This window comes from Kogia breviceps, chromosome 1 (genome assembly GCF_026419965.1).
Source record: "Kogia breviceps isolate mKogBre1 chromosome 1, mKogBre1 haplotype 1, whole genome shotgun sequence".
In the NCBI taxonomy this organism is placed as follows: Eukaryota; Metazoa; Chordata; class Mammalia; order Artiodactyla; family Physeteridae; genus Kogia; species Kogia breviceps.
Window position 1 is genome coordinate 127,472,646 of NC_081310.1, and position 21,954 is coordinate 127,494,599.

Genomic DNA, 21,954 nt, shown 5'->3' on the forward strand with positions numbered 1-21,954 from the left:
CTGTTATTCAGGATTTTCCCCTTCTTCTTAATAATGTTTTCTTTCCTCTTTAAAAGAATTTTCAGCACTTTGATTTTTGTGCTTGTGTTAATAAATGCTAGTGGGGTTCTTTTTGTTTTTTTGTTTTGTTTTTTTTAAATCCAAGAGAGGCATAATGCAATCCTCTCTGCTTTGGGAAGAGTTCTTCCTCTGTTTTAGGGAACGTGGGGACAGCTGCTTTAGACACAGGAGAAAGCAGTCTGTTCTCCAGAATTAAGTACAAATACCCAAAATTGTTCAAAAGGTTAGGAAATGATGATTTCTATTTAATTGAATATTATGGCCAACTCTGAATTTGCATATACACAGATGGTCATTTTTTGAAAAATCAGAACAAAGCAGAATATGCAACACTAAATTAGAATAATTTTCAATGACTAAACGTCATTTCAGTACACTAAAATGTAAACAAAATGTCAGGATCAGAGAATTGTGAGTAATTTTATTTTCAGCATTTGCTTTTCTAAAATATTCTAAAACAAAGTTGTGTCACCTTTTCACTGAATAAAAACGGCAATATTTGCAGGGCTTGGAGGATGTGCTCTGGGTCCTCACTAGATCACCAGTTATTGTTGAATAAAACCGAGGAACAAAATTAGTTTTCTTAGATGTTTTTGGCTCTGGATAAGTGGGCATGGATGATGCAGACATTTACATTTCAACTACCTAAAAGTTTTCCCAGCCACATGATAAAAAATCATTATACCCTGGTAATGGTCAAACTCACTGTATCACAATGAATTTAAACTTTGATCATAAAATAGCTATAAGATTTTTGTTTTGCTCTGTTGGAGAAACAGGCAATTGGAAGATAGAATCTAAATTTTATATAAATTAGATAACTTAAAAGAGAAAAAAGAAAAAAGCGAATAGGATATCAATTATAAACACATAAATTCAGTGATATCGGTATGTTTTCCAGAGAATTCTGTTTAAATTCTGGATCATTCTGTAACTCCTACCTCTAGGGAAATTTCAGAAGAGGGCTCTTGACCAAGAGGTATTATGCTTATGGTTTTTGTTCTTCCCTGGAATCTTGTACAACGCGTGGTTCTATCGCAGCAACAAAATAGATCTGACCTGGTTTTCTTCCAGTTATCATAACTGGGTTACCCTGTGGACATCTTGAGCCCAGATACCATGTCTAACACATCTTCATACCCCAGTTCCTGGCATGGTGACTGGCATACAATTGACATGCCTTCCCTCTGCTGAGGTGAACCCTTAAGTTATAAATCTACCAGTCAAAATGTGTTACAGAAATGCTGTCTAAATTAATAAAGAACTGAAAAAAAAAGCCATATGTACCTGCCCGTTTATGCACCCTCCAGCAATGATATTAGGGTCACTTGGACAGAACTGGAAGCAGAAGATGTCATCTGGGCTTTCCAGCATTAACTAAGGTAAACCCCCCAAATTCAAGAGAGAATGAGAAAATCTATTAAGATCATGGCTAGAAATAATATTAATAAAGTCAAAAGTCTAATTTTATAGCTATTTATAAGAAACATGCACATGAATTCCATTCTCAGAATTCTACCTCTGGATTGGAAGCTGCTTTTGCTGAATTTTATTCTGGACATTGATCATGCATATGAGAGCAGGTAGTTTCTCAAGGGGACCCCATCTCCCCTCCCCTCCTCTCTGTGGGTCATTGCTGGGGCATGTTATAATTTTTTACAAATAAAAAGACTATGAAATCAGTGTTCCTAAAAAGTGTAGAGAGCAAGCTCTGGGGGTCAGGATATTTGTATGATTTTTTCCCTGCTGTATATACCTAGCCTGGCATAGAGGTGAGCACTCAGAAATAAAATGCATTGAAAAAGAGAAGACGGCGGCGTTGCCAGCAATAATATTACAAATTTTAAAATAATACAGAACCCATAAGGTAAACAAAATCAAGTGCCTGGAGGGGAGGGAGGAAGTCCTGCAAGGAATATACCAGTGTGAAGAAATAGATATACTAACCATAGTTAGCACGTGAGCTACTGTGTTACCACCAAGTTAAACACTTGCATGGTTACCTTTCTTTAAACATAACAGCCAAAAATACAGGCCCGAGAGGCCATTGGTTTGCCACCACTGAGCTAAAGATTTCAAATTGGAATTGAGGTGAATTATCTTGGTTTATTTGGTACTTTGTGGATTCTAGAGAAACCTCTACTTTTGAAAATGAAATCTTTTAATACTTTCCTATAGTTTTGATTAGAACAAAGACAAAATTAATCATTTGCATCATATCTTTAAGAAATTATTTGTGTGTCTTTTTAAATCTATTCTTCAAAATAGAGGAAAGGTTAAAAAATTTTTTAATAAAAATAAATAAATAGAATATAATTAATTTTATAAGTATATTTAACAAAACTATAAATTTTATATGGAATTTCTATCTTAATAAACTGATTACTGATTTCTTTAAGAAACTAAAATAAATAAATAACATTTCTATTTAAAAAAAATAGAGGAAAGGAGAGTCCTTCTTTCCTCTTCCTATTTGCCTGGAGGTTCAGCCACACTTCCATGGCATGGATTGAAGAGTAGTTCTACACAGCTGGAAAATGATAGGAAACACCAGTGAGAGAATGGCACCATACTTGTGGTAAGTAGGCTGACAAGGAAGAATGACAGATCTGTCATTTTGATCTCTGTATCTATAAAAAAGCATTTAGACTCTATAACAGTAAAACCGACTTAATCAGATGAATTAGGGAAGAAGGAATAAGGGGACACTAGGGTTTATTAGGGAAAGCCTTAATTATATAATGCTTTATAAAAACAAAATATTATTATATTTAAGTACATTGAAAAAACTTAATCTAACACTATAAAGCACCCTCGCCCTAAGCAGAACTCATCTTGAGCAGATATTGGAAATTGAATACTGCAGGGGCAAACCCAGCCTTTAGCCTTATTTTATTTGGACTGCTGTGTGTTTTGGTTTGGTTTTAGTTGAACTGTTTAAAAATTGGGAGATCACACACAAAGTTGCTGGATTCTCTTGACAAGTGGGACCACCTGGCAAGGAGAGCAGAAGAGTAGCTGTCCCCATGGATGGGCTGGGAACTCTCTAGGGCCACAGTCCCCATCATTCCCACTGTCTCCCACACAGTCATCTTTACTCATTACCATCTCCTACTGGTGATCCTTGGAATTAAGGAAGTCCATGTGAAACTAAAATCTCTTGCATTTGAACAATTAGTACCTAAATAAAGTCCATAAAAGAGTTTGCTCTTTAAAATCAATTGAACATTCCTCTTACAATTTTTTAAAAATAACATGTTGATTTGTTCAATATATCTTTTTAATAAACTAAGTGTAAACTTAAATTTTGCTCAAATTGAATGATGACAAATTCTGAATTGAAGAAAGCCTAGCTTTATAGGGGTTTACAACATTAAGTGATTATGAAGTATTTTGCAATTACAAATGCTAAAGATATGTGAAAGTAGTAGTTAAAATTTTTAGAACATGTAGATGACTCTCCTTCATTACCTGAGGATGTATGGGATTGGAGAAACTCCAGAAAAGAATCAGTGATGGTTGCAGCAATAGTTTACCAGAAAAGTGGACCCTCTCTTCAAAGGAGAGTCGTACAGCCACCGACACAGCTATTAGCCCTGATAGAAACACAACTAGAAATTAAAATCTGCATCAACTGTGCATGGAGAAGTGTTTTTAGGATTTGTTTTCCTACACAGTCACTGTTCATTTCCATTCTGATGAAACTTGTGTAAAAATATTCTACAGGAGACCAACAGTGTTTTTAGAGCTCTACTGTCTAATACATTGGTTGCCAGTAGCCATGTGTCGCTTATTTAGCACTTGAACTGTGGATGGACCAAATTGAGATGTTCACAAAATAAACAGTGAACTTTGAAGACTTAGTAAGAAAAAAGGATGTGTTGTGTTTCTTTTTTTGTTTTGTTTTTTGTGAGGAGAGGGCCAATGTTGGGCAGGAAAGGAGGAAGAAAGAGGGCACAGATGGCTCTGTCCATGGATCCACCCTCACACATTCCTATCCCCTTGGCTGCTGAGCTCTTTAAAGTAGGTGTATCTCCTATCCTGCCCAGTAAGCTGAGAGTCAGGGGGAATGAAGTTCCAGATTTGGCGTTGCACCAGCTGGGTGACCTGAGCCAGTCACTTTCCTGAGAGCTCTGGTCCTCTCCTTATAAAGTAGAGACCACAATGTGGTCCCACAGGGTAGCTGGGAGGACACATGATGGAGAGAAGGTGCAGAAAGTGATTGGCAGGTGCTTGCACTCAGGGATGGAAGTTGTCTCATGGAAAGTGAGCTAGTTTGCAATTCTACATATAAAAGCAACAGATTATTTCAATGTCATCTCGGAAGGGAATCCCAGTAATGAGTCTGCCTCACCATAGATGATCGGATGCCAGGAGACACAGGTGATCATCGTCTCCATTAGGCTATGCAAGTCAGTAAAGGACTGGTACTCTTTCAGGTGGGTATCAGTTTTGTCCCCAAAGGTGCCTTCTTCTTCTACCAGGCTTTTCCAGTCATTAATAAATGTATTCATGATTTCATTTTGCTGCAGGGCTATTTCAACACTATTTTGTAAAAGAAAAAAAAAGGAATCAAGATGTTGGATTTTAGTATTCAGTGATACATATTTCAGCAGCTCCTCCTGCTTCATTTATACGGAAAGAAAAAGTATTCTGAATTGTATTTGGTAACTAATGATTAATCCTGTGTGAAATAAATAACTTAAGAGAAAAAAAATTCAAGACAGTGTGCTACTCAGAACTTCTTCTAGTGCCAGGAAGCTGTTAGCTGACAGCCTCCAGCATCATCACAACTTGCCTCAGTTTCCCAGCCAAGGTCATGCTCTCTCCCAGTCAATGACTGAGCATGGTGGGGGGACCTTCAAGATGGCGGAGGAGTAAGTCATGGAGATCACCTTCCTCTCCACAAATACATCAAAAACACATCTAAATGTGGAACAACTCCTACAGGACACCTATTGAATGCTGGCAGAAAACCTCAGACTTCCCAAAAGGCTAGAAACTCCCCACGACGTACGTGGCCATGTGGCCAACAGCATCTTGGTGCTCCAGCTGGGTGTCAGGCCTGAGCCTCTGAGGTGGGAGAGCTGAGTTCAGGACATTGGTGCACCAGAGACCTCCCAGCCCCACATAATCTCAATCAGCAAAAGCTCTCCCAGAGTTCTCCGTCTCAACGCTAAGACCCAGCTCCACTCAATAACCAGCAAGCTACAGTGCTGGACACCCCATGTCAAACAACTAGCAAGACAGGAACACAACCCCACCCATTAGCAGAGAGGCTGCCTAAAATCATACTAAGTTCACAGACACCCCAAAACACACCACCAAACACAGTAATGCCCACCAGAAAGATAAGATCCAGCCTCATCCACCAGAACACAGGCACCAGTCCCCTCCACCAGGAAGCCTACACAACCCACTGAACCAACCTTTGCCACTGGGGGCAGACACCAAAAAACAATGGGAACTACGAACAAGCAGCCTGCTAAAAGGAGACCCCAAACACAGTAAGTTAAGCAAAATGAGAAGACAGAGAAATACGCAGCAGATGAAGGGGTAAGGTAAAAACCCACCAGACCAAACAAATGAAGAGGAAACAGGCAGTCTACCTGAAAAAGAATTCAGAGTAATGATAGTAAAGATGATCCAAAACCTTGGAAATTGAATGGAGAAAATACAAGAAACATTTAACAAGGACGTAGAAGAACTAAAGAGTAAACAAATAATGATGACCAACACAATGAATGAAATTAAAAATTCTCTAGATGGAATCAATAGCAGAATAATTGAGACAGAAGAACGGACACGTGACCTGGAAGATAAAATAGTGGAAATAACTACTGCACAGCAGAATAAAGAAAAAAAGAATGAAAAGAATTGAGGACACTCTCAGAGACCTCTGGAACAACATTAAATGCACCAACATTCGAATTATAAGAGTCTCAGAAGAAGAAGAGAAAAAGAAAGGGACTGAGAAAATATTTGAAGAGATTATAGTTGAAAACTTTCCTAATATGGGAAAGGAAATAGTCAATCAAGTCCAGGAAGCACAGACAGTCCCATACAGGATAAATCCAAGGAGAAACATGCCAAGACACATATTAATCAAACTAGCAAAAATTAAATACAAAGAAAAAATATTAAAAGCAGCAAGGGAAAAGAAACAAATAACATAAAATGGAATCCCCATAAGAAGGGTGTGGCAGGACATATACAAAGTGATGAAAGGGAAAAATCTACAACCAAGATTACTCTACTCAGCAAGAATCTCATTCAGATTCAACTGAGAAATTAAAACCTTTACAGACAAGCAAAACCTAAGAGAATTCAGCACCACCAAACCAGCTTTACAATAAATGCTAAAGGAATTTCTCTAGGCAGGAAACACAAGAGAAGGAAAAGATTTACAATAACAAACCCAAAACAATTAAGAAAATGGTAACAGGAACATACATATCGATAATTACCTTAAATGTGAATGGATTAAATGCTCCAACCAAAATATACAGACTGGCTGAATGGATACAAAAACAAGACCCGTATATATGCTGTCTGCAAGAGACCCACTTCAGTCCTAGAGACACATGCAGACTGAAAGTGAGGGGATGGAAAAAGATATTCCATGTACATGGAAATCAAAAGAAAGCTGGAGTAGCATTCTCATATGAGACAAAACAGACTTTAGAATAAAGACTTTTAAAAGAGACAAAGAAGAACACTACATAATGATCAAGGAATCAATACAAGAAGGTATAACAATGGTAAATATTTATGCACCCATCAGAGGAGCATCTCAATACATAAGGCAAGTGCTAACAGCCATAAAAGGGGAAATCGACAGTAACACAATGATAGTAGGGGACTTTAATACCCCACTTTCACAAATGGACAGATCATCCAAAATGAAAGTAAATAAGGAAACACAAGCTTTAAATGACACATTAAACAAGATGGACTTAATTGATATTTATAGGACATTCCATCCAAAAGCAACAAAATGCAGTTTCTTCTCAAGTGCTCATGGAACATTCTCCAGGATAGATCATATCTTGGATCACAAATCAAGCCTTGGTAAATTTAAGAAAATTGAAATCGTGTCAAGTATCTTTTCCAACCACAATGCTATGAGACTAGATATCAATTATAGGAAAAGATCTGTAAAAAAATACAAACACATGGAGGCTAAACAATACACTACTAAATAACCAAGAGATCACTGAAGAAATCAAACAGGAAATCAAAACATACCTAGAAACAAATGACAATGAAAACACAACGACCCAAAACCTATGGGATGCAGCAAAAGGAGTTCTAAAAGGGAAGTTTATAGCAATACAATCCTACCTCAAGAAACAAGAAACATCTCAAATAAACAACGTAACCTTACACCTAAAGCAATTAGAGAAAGAAGAACAAAAAAACCTCAAAGCTAGCAAAAGGAAAGAAATCATAAAGATCAGATCAGAAATAAATGAAAAAGAAATGAAGGAAATGATAGCAAAGATCAATAAAATTAAAGCTGGTTCTTTGAGAAGATACACAAAATTGATAAACCATTAGCCAGACTCATCAAGAAAAAAAGGGATAAGACTCAAATCAACAGAATTAGAAATGAAAAAGAAGAAGTAACAACTGACACTGCAGAAAAAACAAAGGATCATGAGAGATTACTACAAGCAACTGTATGCCAATAAAATGGACAACCTGGAAGAAATGGAAAAATTCTTAGAAAAGCACAACCTTCTGAGACTGAACCAGGAAGAAATAGAAAATATAAACAGACCAATTACAAGCAATTAAATTGAAACTGTGATTAAAAATCTTCCAACAAACAAAAGCCCAGGACCAGATGGCTTCCCAGATGAATTCTATCAAACATTTAGAGAACAGCTAACACCTATCCTTCTCAAACTCTTCCAAAATAAAGCAGAGGGAAGAACACTCCCAAACTCATTCCTTGAGGCCACCATCACCCTGATACTAAAACCAGACAAAGATGTCACCAGGAAACAAAACTAGAGGCCAAACTAGAACATAGATGTAAAAATCCTCAACAAAATACTAGCAAACAGAATCCAACAGCACATTAAAAGGATTATACACCATGATCAAGTGGGGTTTATCCCAGGGATGTAAGGATTCTTCAATATATGCAAATCAATGTGATAAACCATATTAACAAATGGAAGGAGAAAAACCATATGATAATCTCAATAGATGGAGAAAAAGTTTTTGACAGAATTCAACACCCATTTATGATAAAAACCCTCCAGAAAGTAGGCATTGCGGGAACTTACCTCAACATAATAGAGGCCATAAATGACAAACCCACAGCCAACATCATAATCAGTGGTGAAAATCTGAAACCATTTCCACTAAGACCAGGAACAAGACAAGGTTGCCGACTCTCACCACTATTATTCAACATAGTTTTGGAAGTTTTAGCCACAGCAATCAGAGAAGAAAAAGAAATAAAAGGAATCCAAATCAGAAAAGAAGAAGTAAAACTGTCACTGTTTGCAAATGACATGATACTATACATAAAGAATCCTAAAGATGCTACCAGAAAACTAGTAGACCTAATCAATGAATTTGGTAAAGTAGCAGGATACAAAATTAATGCATTCCTATACACTAATGATGAAAAATCTGAAAGAGAAATTAAGGAAACACTCCCATTTACCATTGCAACAAAAAGAATAAATACCTAGGAATAAACCTACCTAAGGAGACAAAAGACCTGTATGCAGAAAACTATAAGACACTGATGAAAGAAATTAAAGGTGATGCAAACAGATGGAGAGATATACCATCTTCTTGGATTGGAAGAATCAACATTGTGAGAATGACTATACTACCCAAAGCAATTTACAGATTCAGTGCAATCCCTATCAAACTACCAATGGCATTTTTCACAGAACTAGAACAAAAAAAAAATCACAATTTATGTGGAAACACAAAAGACCCTGAATAGCCAAAGCAATCTTGAGAAAGAAAAACGGAGCTGGAGGAATCAGGCTCCATGACTTCAGACTATACTACAAATCTACAGTAATCAAGACAGTATGGTACTGGCACAAGAAAAGAAATATAGACCAATGGAACAGGATAGAAAGCCCAGAGAAAAACCCACACACCTAGGGTCAACTAATCTATGACAAAGGAGGAAAGGATATACAACGTAGAAAAGACAGCCTCTTCAATAAGTGGTGCTGGGAAAACTGAACAGCTACATGTAAAAGAATGAAATTAGAACACTCCCTAACACCATACACAAAAATAAACTCAAAATGGATTAAAGACCTAAATGTAAGGCCAGACACCATCAAACTCTTAGAGGAAAACACAGGCAGAACACTCTATGACATAAATCACAGCAAGATCCTTTTTGACCCACCTTCTAGAGAAATGGAAATAAAAACAAAAATAAAGAAATGGGACCTAATGAAGCTTGAAAGCTTTTGTACAGCAAAGGAAACCATAAACAAGATGAAAAGACAACCCTTGGAATGGGAGAAAGTATTTGCAAACAAAGCAACTGAAAAAGGATTAATCTCCAAAATATACAAGCAGCTCATGCAGCTCAATATCGAAAAAACAAACAACCCAATCCGAAAATGGGCAGAAGACCTAAATCGACATTTCTCCAGAGAAGATATACAGATTGCCAACAAACAGGTGAAAGGATGCTCAACATCACTAACCACTGGAGAAATGCATATCAAAACTACAGTGAGGTCTTACCTCATACCAGTCAGAATGGCCATCATCAAAAAATCTACAAACAATAAACGCCGGAGAGGGTGTGGAGAAAAGGGAACCCTCTTGCAGTGTTGGTGGGAATGTAAATTGCTGCAGCCCCTATGTAGAACAGTATGGAAGTTCCTTCAAAACCTAAAAATAGAACTTCCATATGACCCAGCAATCCCACTACTGGGCATATACCCTGAGAAAGACATAATTCAAAAAGAGACATGTACCACAATGTTCATTGCAGCACTATTTACAATAGCCAGGAGTCGGAAGCAACCCAAGTGTCCATCGACAGATGAATGGATAAAGAAGATGTGGCACATATATACAATGGAATATTACTCAGCCATAAAGAGAAACGAAATTGAGTTGTTTGTAGTGAGGTGTATGGACCTAGAGTTAGTCATACAGAGTGAAGTTGGACAGAAAGAGAAAAACAAATACTGTATGCTAACACATATATATGGAATCTAAAAAAAAAAAAAAATAGTTCTGAAGAACCTAGGGGCAGGACAGGAATAAAGATGCAGATGTAGAGAATGGACTTCACGATATGGGGAGGGGGAAGGGTAAGCTGGGACGAAGTGAGAGAGTGGTATTGACATATATACACTACCAAATGTAAAATAGATAGCTAGTGGGAAGCAGCCGCATAGCTCAGCAAGATCAGCTCTGTGCTTTGTGTCTACCTAGAGGGGTGGGATATGGAGGGTGGGAGTGAGAAGCAAGAGGGAGGGGATATGGGGATATATGTATACGTATAGCTGATTCACTTTGTTTTATAGCAGAAACTAACATAACATTGTAAAGCAATTATACTCCAAAAAAGATGTTTAAAAAAAACCCTTAAGGACACCTCCAACAGGTCGTCTTCCTCTGCAGCTCCCTGTTGGGTAGGCTCTGAGTTTGTCTGAAGCTCTGCCTGTTCAATCCTGCTTCCCTTCCCTTTATTTTTCACAGTGAACTTCTCAGTAAACTTCTACTTTGAACTTGATCTCATTTGCTTTTTGAAAACTCCAAACTGATAGAAAAGGCAATTTTCTTAGCCATATTCAGTACCAAATGATCATGTATACGAATTATTGTATTTGCATACATATAATTATTATATTAATATTTATAATAATTATACTATATACAATTTAAAACAACAAGTAAGAGATTCTTAAGGGGAGATTTGGAATTTAGAAGTGTGTGTGTGTGCGTGTGTGTGGGGTGGTGGTGGTGGTGCTTTTAGCTGTCACAGTGTCTGGGAGGTGCTAATGTGTTTAATTCTATTACTAAACCTCCCACAATGCATAAAACAGTCCCTAAAATGAAGAATTATCCTGCTAAAAATACTAACATTGCTCCTTTAAAAAACAATCTTGGTGCTCTTCTTAGTCTAGGGAACTTGGCTTGATGAGTTCCTGTTTTATAAGTTACTATAATGTTTATTTGTCCCTTTATATGTTTAGGCGTGAAAGCTCAGCCCCCTCCAAAGGCCTCTAGCAGCTTTCCCATAATTAGAATGCCACCCAAGGTTTTACCCTAATGACTGAAAGTCTAAACAACTTGTTTTTTAAATAAATGTGGTAAGTTGAAAGTGGTTTTCAATTATGAATTTCCTAAAATAAGAAAAAAACCCTTTATTTAGATAATTAAATATAAGCAGTAAGTATCCTAATAGATATTCCTAACATATTAAATAAGGGTACCATTTAATACCTGTGTCATTAATCATTACACTACCATTCACTGCGTAATTGAAGACTCTTTGGGCTAAATTCTTCTTGTACTTCATCTTTCAAACTAGAGATGCATTTCCTAGGATCGGCAGCATCAGCATGACCTGGAGCTGTTAGAAATGCAAAGCAGCAGCCTCCACCCCAGACCTACTTAGTCAGAACCTGCATTTTAACAAGATGCCCAGGTGGTTCATATGCACATTAAAGTTTGAACAACCCTGTGTTTGAACAACCCTGAAAAACCCTATGAACAACCCGGAGCTTCAAGGTTTAAGCCCAGTTTCAAGTAGAAGCATTTGATAGCATTTTCAAAATCATTTCTTTCTGTTTCAGCCTGAACTGTCTTCACAAGGGAGAAGTGAAGGCAGCACCTTTTCTCTGGTTTCCTGTTTCTTGATTTTGGTGCACTCTACCACGTGGTTCCTGAGAGTGATGAATTGGAGGCTGGCAAAGCTTGTGGTCTGAGTGAAAGCCCATGGGTATCACTGTTTTTTTAACCCCCAAACGAACGTTTCTTAGTTGCTTTGAGAATCCTCTTGAAGTTTCTCTCTCTCCTCTCAGATCATTTTCTTCTTTTGCAAATAATGCTTGCCTCAGGTTTGTTCTGGACAAAATTCTATGAGAAGGAAAGAACTCATTTCTAAAAGAGCTCTCTTCCAGAACAAAACAAGGCTTATTCTAATCTTAAAAAATTAAGTAAACCTTAAACAGTTCTAGAGTGGGAAGCATGGCTGTGATGTAAATGTGGTTTCTTATTTATTCTTGGCCAATGCTGTTAAAATTCCTGTACCAATTTTCCTCTTTCTTCTTATAGTTCTGGCTCCTCCCTCCCACATCTCAAGAAGGGAATTATGAAGCCGTTCACCATCCCTCTCCTTATAAGCTTGGCAATTGAAAGGGAAGAATAAAAGCCCACGTCTAAAGATAATACAGGGACTTCCCTGGTGGTCCATTGGCTAAGAGTCCATGCTCCCAATGCAGGGGGTCTGGGTTGGATCTCTGGTCAGGGAACTAGATCCCACATGCATGCTGCAACTAAGGATCCTGCATGCCTGCGTGCCGCAACAAAGATCCGGCTTGCTGCAACTAAGACTCGATGAAGCCAAATAAATAAATATTTAAAAAATAAATAAAGATAATACACAATGTAGATAATTGAGAATTGGCTATAGACCATTTATTCTTTTGAAATTGATTGTACATAGACAGACTTCTCATTTTTAATGTCCTTAGGAAAAATTTTAATAATTACTTAATTTTGATATGAAGAAAAGAAACCTCAGGTTTTCTGGTTTCTTTCTAATTGTCTACATAGGAAAAACTATAGCACACTTGCTGTAAGTGAGTGGCAAATAGTTAATAAGCACTCTTTGAATAATTAGTGAATTTTTGAAGCAGATTCTCTCTAGGCATAGGTAACAACTTTTGACAGTTGTTGGAATTTTCTTTTCTTTTTTTTAAACATCTTTATTAGATTATAATTGCTTTTCAATGTTGTGTTAGTTTCTGCTGTACAACAAAGCGAATCAGCTATATGTATACCTATATCCCCCTCCCTCTTGGGCCTCCCTCCCACCCTCCCCATCCTACCCCTCTAGGTCATCACAAGGAATTTTCAAGACATTTAATCTTAAAATCTTTTCTTAAAAATAAAAATAAAAGAGCTTAATTTGGGCTATATATGAACTTGTCTACCAAATCTTTAATTTTGGGAGGAAATGGTAACCAACCAATTGGTACAACTGGTAGACATGTCCACCATTGGCTCCACTTATCTGAACTCTGATATCAACTTGATGAGACCTTCAAACTCTTTCTCTGGTTTAGAAGTCCCCAGGGTCTGCCGAGGGCCTGAATATGAGTGTAGGGGGCATTTTAAAGACACCTCTCTTTCAGAGCCAGTAAGAGTGGCAGCAACACAGGAGTTAGAGATAAGGGTGACATATCCAAAAATTACATCTGAACTGACTTCAGATTCTCATTTAAAAGGTATTTTTATAAATTCCTATCATCATGGTAATGATCATCCTCAACATCCACAACATCCTCACCTTTGTAATCCTGTAAAAATCAATGAAGCTAAGAAGGGGACTTAGGAGTGAAGAAAAAGACTTAAATAAAGGAAAACATGGTAAATAAAAGTTAATTTTCCATTAGAAAAACATCCTCACATGTTCAACTATAAACACCTTCCAGGCTGACACTGTTTGGTGTGGCCCTAGCTTAGAAGGTCTAGCATATTGCTTAGCAATAGAAGGGAAAGAAAGACTGAGAATCTGTAGAATGTGTCACATGCTCGTGAGTATCTGATAACTGTCTTCATACTTTCTATCTGTACACCAGGTATAGAGTTGTTTTTTAAGACCTATTATTATAAGTAAACATATACATTTTATGTTTTTTTAAAATTTAATATAAAATTTTTACCTTATAGACACATTGTTAAGAAACTCAGTCAAAGTCTTTGATTGTCCCAGTGCCTCTTTTTCTTCTTCCGAAAATTCTCTTGGATAATATTGCGTAGTAGCATTTTGGGGATATGTCCTAATATAGTGAAAGAAATCGAATACCAAAAGTTAGATCAAAGATAAGCAAATAGGGCTTCCCTGGTGGCTCAGTGGTTGAGAGTCCGCTTGCTGATGCAGGGGACGTGGGTTCGTGCCCCGGTCCGGGATGATCCCACATGATGCGGAGCGGCTGGGCCGGTGAGCCATGGCCGCTGAGCCTGCGCGTCCGGACCCTATGCTTCGCAACAGGAGAGGCCACAGCAGTGAGAGGCCCACGTACCGCAAAAAAAAAAAAAAAAAAAAAAAAAAAGACAAGCAAATATAGGTCATAACAGGGCAAAGATTTTTCTCTGTGACAATATTAGGATATTATTTTATACTTAAATTCTACATATTGAATTTTTTCTTTATCCTAGACAACTGATGTTGGCTGCCATTTGAAGTATTTGTGAATTTCTCTTTGACATCATCAACAAGCACTTTATTGTAAAAAAAATTATTTAGCTATCCTTTTAAACTCACAGAAAAGTTGTAAGAAGGGTATAAGAAATTCCCATACATTCTTTACCCAGATTCATTAATTATTAACATTTTGTCACATTTGTGTATCATTCTTTCTTTATTTCATTAAATCAGTGTTTCTCAACCAGTGCAATCCTGTTCCATCTTCTCAATCCAGGAATATTTGGTAATGTCTGGAAACAATGTTGGCTGTCACAACTGGGAAGAGCTCCTGGCATCTAGAGGGTAGATCCCAGGGATGCTAGAGTGCATAAGGCAGCTCTCCCACAACAGAGAATTATCCAGCCGGTAGTGTTGAGGTTGAGAAACTCTGCTCTAAATATACAAAACCTGGAACAAGTTACATTTTGGCAGTAATGGCAGCACCATCTCTGGGAGAAAGCTTATTCCATCCAGTCCACTCTCAGTGTTCACCTCCACCCTTGAACACAACACCTTGTATTGTACCTCTGGGCTTTGTCAGTCTCACCCACTAGACTGAGTGAGCTCCTTGATCTTAGGGTGTGGGGCTGTAGAAAGATCATATGGCAAGTCCTTAAGAGAGTGCACTCTGGTGACAGGCTGCCTGGCTTTGAAGCCTGGTTCTATCACTTACTAGCTATGTGACCCTGAGCTAATTATTTAACCTCTCTGTGCTTGGTTTTTCATCCCTAAAAGAAATTCTGAAAGTTCCTAGCCCACAGTGTCATTGTAAGGATTGAATGTGTTAATAGATGTAAAGCTTTTAAAACAGTGCCTAGGACATTTTAAGTGCTCAAAAAAATTAGGTTGTATTTAACCTGTGCTGTTGAACAAATGTCAGGAAAATGTCTCTGAGAGGCAAGTATATTAATGGAGAGTAATCAAACAGAGCGGTAAAGAGAGTTTTGTTTATATTTAATTGAACAATTCATTCTTTTTTTCCCTGCCTAGATCAGTATCCATAGCAGAAGACAGAGTGATGGAAAGAAAGAATGTTGGTGTTGGAACCAGAGACTTGGGTACAGATCTTAGCGTCACCTTTTATTTTCTATCCCACACTACTACCCTCCAGGTAGGATTAAGTAAGAAATTATATGGTGCCTGGTGGTTTCATCAAAGTAGCAATATGACTGAGTCACTCTTATTTTTTTAAATGTGATTTGTTTTGTTGTTTCTCAGCAGATCTATTCATTATTGCTTTAAATTTAAATTAAGTTCTAAACATTGAGCTTTCATTTTTAAACTCTTTTTGCCTTAGTTTCCTTATTTGTAAAATGGAGATGGTGCCTACCTCAGAGGGCAGTTGTGAGGAGTAATTGAGTTGATGTGTGCAAAGTATTGATACTTAGAAGAATGCCTGGTATGTGGTAAGGACACTGTAAACATTTGCTTTCATTGTCTGTCATTACTCTTTGAACCTCATCTTTGATTTTGTTTTTTTACTTCTTCCATCACAATCATGTATCCCATCTTTTCCACCTAATTTCTGATCTTAATAAGTGGTACCAGCATTCTCCCAAGTCACCTGGATTTGAACCATTTGAATTCCCTTTGATTTACTCCCCCCACCATCCCACTGTGTGGGTCAAGACCTGCCACTATTTCTCATCTATTCCCTCCATCTACATAGAAACAACTGTTCATCATTATCAGTCAACATTCATTGAGAGCCTAATAAATCTAAAGTCCTGTTGTTAGGGTCCCTGTTGTTAGAAGTTCACTCTCTCTTTCTGAGTCTACTTCCTGAGTCTACCCTGGCTGACTCATTCTTTTCACTTTTTTGCACCCTGGTAGAAAAATAGAAATCTCTAGTTGTCTTGACTAAGAAATTTTTCTCAAAATCTAAGGTTTTTTTGTACTAATGAATCACATCTCTCTTTCCTGTCTTACCCTCACTTCTTGGTGTTTAATGATCTTTGATGTCCTAATTCTCTGCCAAGACTTGACTACCAATTCTTGTCTTTCTCTTCATCTCTTTTGGTTTGGCCTGTCTGTCTATCTGCCTCCCTGGTTTCTGACCCATGTCTTGTCCTGACCCCTGGTATCTATGTACATGTGCTCTAACTTTAACATTACATTTTCATGGTTCCTGATCCTTTGGTTCACAGAGATCTGAAAAGCATGTTTTGTACTATGTTCCACACTGAGGACCCACGATTCTCCTGGTCACAGCCTCTCTCACTGTATATTTCATGGCTCTTCTTTAAACATTGAACTCAAGTCAGTGACTCTGCACATTCTTCCTTAACTTGATCCTTCTTCTCCTCCTTCCCTTCCTTGGTTCCTTTCCCCCCTCCATTTAATACATACGTGCCAGGAACTGTCCTAGGAGTTGGCGATATAGAAGTAAACAAAATAGACAAAGTTCCAGTCTCATGGAGCTTCAGTTCAAGTGGTGAGGCGAAGGTGAGAGAAGAGAGACAATGCTTGGTGAATTCAAGGAACAAGGAAGCCAGTGGGGCTGGAATGGATGAACCAGGGGAATTGTGGGAAATGAGGGTAGAGGGGCAGATAGAATTTAGATCACATGAAGCCTTGTAGGTTCCTTCAGGATGGGAAGCCATAGGAGGGTTTTTGTCAGTGACTTGATATGACTTTTGCATTTTAACAGGATTAGTCTGGCTCTTCTATGAAGAACAGAATGTAGGAGGGAAAGGATGGATGGAGAAAGCCCAGTTAGGGTGCATTCCAGTAATCCAGGCAAGAGATGATCATGGCTTGATCCAAGGTGATAGCAGTGAATATGTTTTGAAGATAGACCCAAGAAAATTCAAGGTTTGGGGTCTGAGTATTTACAAGAAGATCAGTGCCATTTACTGAGATGAGGAAGATTCAGGGAGTTTCAGGTTTGAAAATAGAAAATCAAAAGTTTGTTGTTGGGCATGTCAACTTTGAGACACCTATTAGATACTTAAGGAAGCAGATTAATAAATGAGTGTAGAGTTCAGAGGAGAGATTGAGGTTGAAGGTATAGATTTGGGAGCCACCAGCAAACAGATAATACGTAACACCACAGGAATGAATAAATTCACCCAGGGATTAAGCGTAGTTAGAGAAAACATCAAAAGGAGTTAGCTTTGGGGTCCTTTAATATTTAGAAATTGGAGGGAGAAGGATCCAGTAAAAGAGACTGAGAAGGAGCTGCCAGTGAGTTAGGATGGGTACACTGAGTATTGCCCATAAGCCAAGAAGGAGAAATAGTCAACCATGTTAAATACTGCTGAGAAGCGGAGAAAGAGGGTGTCTGAAAATGGGATTAGGTGATCAGACCACTGCAGGTCTTTGGTGACCTTGTTAAGACTAGAGTGGGCTCAAGGCAGAATGGAAGAGAAGGTGCAACTAGAGAATGTGGAAAACTGCTGTGAGGAGTTTTGTTGTTAAAAAGAAAAAGAAAAAGAAAAAAAAAAAGCAGAGAAAGTAGCTAATAGCCAGAAAGGTTGAAACAGTTTTTTGTTTGTTGGCTTTAATGATGGGAGTTACAGCATTTTGTATTTATACATGTCTCCTCTCCACCCTCTCTTCTTGGTTTGCTGACACCACCTTACTTTACCTAGTTTAATTACAGTAGATTCCCATTTGGCCAATCTCCTCAACTCCAAGGTTTTTTTTTTTTCCCTCTGCACTCCAATACATACGGCCTGGCTCATCTTAATTTAATAGCTTTAATCTTACCTCTCTCCCTTGCTTCAGACCTTGCCAAAATTCCCTATTGTCTGCCACAGAGAATCTGCTTGTCTCTGCTACTCCCTCCATGCTACCCAGGCTGGTCTCCTTGTGGTCCCATGCAGACTCTGTTTATCCCACACGCTAGATGTTCAGGTCATTTAAAAAAATCTGGGATGTTTTCCCTTTGTCTATGTCTCCAAATCATATTCAACATTTGTAGCTTATCTTTTATAGATCTAAAATTATTTCAAAATAACTTTTTTTAATTCTAAAAAGTATGCATAGATCAGCTAAATATGTCTTCAGATTTATACAACATTCAAAGCCGAGCTCAAGTCCCCAAAGCATTCCCTCAGCAATCAATTTTACATCAATTCATTCACTGGATACATGTTAATTAAATTACAAATTTAATTAATCATTTGTAGCCTCAAAGTGCTCAGGATCTAAGGCAGACAGGTGAGCAGATGAATAAAATATGGGTCATCAGTGCTACAATAAAGATACCTCTAAGCTCTAGTGGGAACCCAGAGGAGAGAGTGATCAGCTCTGCCTGGAGTTTCCAGGAAATCACAGAGGAGGGGGTACTGAACTGGAACTTAAAGGGTGAAGAGGGGTGGATAAGGTAGTGAAGGGCATTTTAGGCAGAGGAATAGCAAGGGCAAAGGCAAGAAAACGTGGAAGAGCAGGTATTCTGGGAGCTGGAAGTAGCTCATAGGCTAGAGCACAGAGGGCTTGTTTGGGAACAGGGCTGGACAGGCAGACAGTGCCTTGTCATGAAGGAAGGAGGACCTTATATGTCATCCTAATGGCTCTGGATGAGATGGGGAGACATGGAAGAGATTTGGGCAGTAGTGAAGTAAAACAATCTGATTTGGTACGTAAGAATGATCACTTAGGCAGTAGAATAGACAAGTTAGAAGGTGATGGTAATATTTCAGATGAGATGACCAGGTCCCCTTCTCTGAGAGCAGTATTATAGTTATTAACAGCATTGCTCATTTTCTCACTTCATAATCTTTAGTCTTATATACTTGTATTTCATTTTCCTAGTAAGATTGTTAAAAGGCCTTGTTGCTTATAATTAAATCTTGAGCTGAATTACTCTGTGGAGATCTGACAACACTGTCAGTGCATTTCTATTATACAGATCTCTCAAAGCAATCATGGATGTTGCTGGATTTTACCACAATTGCCTTTGAAAATACATATAAATTCATCGCATACTTACCATCTTGTCTGAGTACTTGTGTCCTTGATTTTGGGGACTACTTGCATGCCAACATCTCTCTCAAGTTGCTTAAGGGTAAAATTTTTATCTGGGTAGGCTGTACATTCAATATAGGCATCTTTTACTCTGGAAGCATTGTGGTCACTGAACTTAACTGGGGCACCAAATTCACTTCGTTTTCGAGAAATCATGTATGTAATCTGCAACACATGTAAGCAGTACAGGAAACAATCGAGTCTCTGGAGAAAAAGGATGTGTGGCCGACAACACTGGTGCTCTGCCCACATCCTCTTGGACCCCTTTGTGTACTTTCTGTGCACCTTTCCAGGTCCTTTTGCTCTCTGTTCCCACAGCCACCAGCCACCTAACTCTCTTCTGTGGAGGATGTTCTAGAGCTACCAGGACCACTTTGCCTGAAGGTACAAAGAACAGGAAGTGACTGGCAGTTTATATCCAGGCCAGCAATGGACTGGTGGGAGACATATGTAAGCCCATCTCTTTTGCTTCTGTTTGGGACAACTCTGAGGTATAATTTACACTCCAGAGTTCCCTAGAGGTGCAGGCTGAAGCCTTCACTCTACCAGACTTTTGCCTGAGAGTGCACCCTTGCAGGGCTTCTGTCTCGGTCCTGCTGCTTTCCTATTCTCTTATGGGGCCCTTTCATAATAAATCACTTGCACACGACTGCTCCTCTCAGGGGCTGGTCTGGGAATGCCACTTTGTTAGTTTCCTAGGGCTGCTGTAACCACGTACCGCAGACTAGGTAGCTTAAAACAACAGGAATTTATTCTCTCTTGGTTGTGGAGGCTGGAAGTCTGAACTAAGGTGTTAGAGGGTTGGTTCTTTCTGAGGCGGAATCTGTTCCCTGCCTGCTCCCAGCTACTGATGTGACGGCCAGCAATCCTAGGTGTTGCTTGGCTTGTTATACATCACTCCAATTTCTGCCTCCATCTTCCATGGTGTTCTCCCTGTGTCTCTATGTTTTCACAAGAGCATCTTCTTATAATGATGCCTGCCATATTGGATAAAACTCCCCTTATTTCCTTTCTGAGGTACTGGGGTTTAGGACTTCAACTTATCTTTTGGAGGGAGACACAGTCCAGCCCATAACACCCCCCTAAGACAGTGACCATTCTTCTATCAAAAAAAGCCATACCCCCGCAGCAAACACAGCAAACAACACTGATCCCTCAGGGATAAGTGTTGCTCAGCTATAGGGAGGTGACGGCTAGACATCATATTCAAGCTGCTGACCTTTTTTGTGGATTCTTTAACTGATTCTTCCTCAATTTCTTTTTCACTGCCCAAAGAAACCCATGGTTTACAGATAGGTGGTTTATAAATATACATATCTTCAGGAATATGCTCTTTATATCCTTCTTGTTCTTCTGGAACTTCTGGAGGCTGCAGTAAAATAAATAGGATTCTAAAATATATTACCAGGGCTTCCCTACTGGTGCAGTGGTGAAGAATCCGCCTGCCAATGCAGGGGACACAGGTTTGAGACCTGGGCTGGGAAGATCCCACATGCCATGGAGCAACTAAGCCCGTGAGCCACAACTACTGAGCCTGCACTCTAGAACCTGTGAGCCACAACTGAAGCCCGCACGCCTAGAGCCCATGCTCCGCAATAAGAGAAGTCACCACAATGGGAAGCTTGCGCACCACAACGAAGAGTCGCCCCGCTCACTGCAACTAGAGAAAGCCCGTGCACAGCAACAAAGACCCAGCACAGCCAAAAATAAATAAATAATAATAAAATTTAAAAAATAATATATTAAAAAATAAAATAAAATATATTACCAGAAAAAAACCTATGGTTACCAAAGGGAAAGGGGGGAGGAATAAATTAGGAGGTGGAATTAACATATACACACTACTGTATATAAAATGGATAACCAACAAGGACCTACTGTATAGCACAGGGAACTCTACTCAGTATTTTGTAATAACCTATAAGGGAAAAGAATCTGAAAAAGAATATATATATACATATATACACATATGTATATAAAACTGAATCACATTGCTGTACACCTGAAACTAACACAACATCGAAAATCAACTATACTTCAATTGAAAAAAAAGAGATAAGTTCAGCAAAATATATATACATATTACCAAATTTAGGTTATAATCACACATGTATATTTTGCAATAAACTTTGCTTTTATATAAATTCATTAAGCTCTTCCTTATTATTTTTCTTCTTTGTTGGTTCATGCTTTTGAAGTCTGAGGAAACTATGCAAAATAAAAATAGGAAGAATGAAAAAAAAGAAAGAGATCAAGGATATAGAAAGAAGATGAAAGAATCAAGAGGGGAGAGGAAAAAAAGGAAAAGATGTGTGATAAGAAAAAAGCATTTACTGTATGCCTTTAAGAATATGGAATGCTAAAACTTGATAAAATATAAAACTAATTTTCTCTGATTTAATGAAATGTTTTTCTGATGAGAGGATTATATGTATGAATAAATATGATATCCATTAAATTATAAAGAGCAAATGTTTTTTTAAACCAAGATG

General features: G+C 38.3%; 1 protein-coding gene across 1 annotated transcript in view; it reads right to left on the reverse strand.

Moving 5' to 3' along the window:
- The window catches only part of DNAI3 (dynein axonemal intermediate chain 3), a 79,243-nt gene that overhangs the window by 44,026 nt on the left and 13,263 nt on the right, over positions 1-21,954 (reverse strand). The window contains exons 5-10 of the mRNA XM_059075512.1: positions 20,682-20,831; positions 19,428-19,627; positions 13,968-14,084; positions 4,415-4,605; positions 3,532-3,656; positions 1,348-1,437 (exon numbers count right to left, since the gene is read on the reverse strand). Coding sequence (XP_058931495.1) covers positions 1,348-1,437; positions 3,532-3,656; positions 4,415-4,605; positions 13,968-14,084; positions 19,428-19,627; positions 20,682-20,831 — 873 coding nt within the window. The remainder of the gene's footprint in view (positions 1-1,347; positions 1,438-3,531; positions 3,657-4,414; positions 4,606-13,967; positions 14,085-19,427; positions 19,628-20,681; positions 20,832-21,954) is intronic.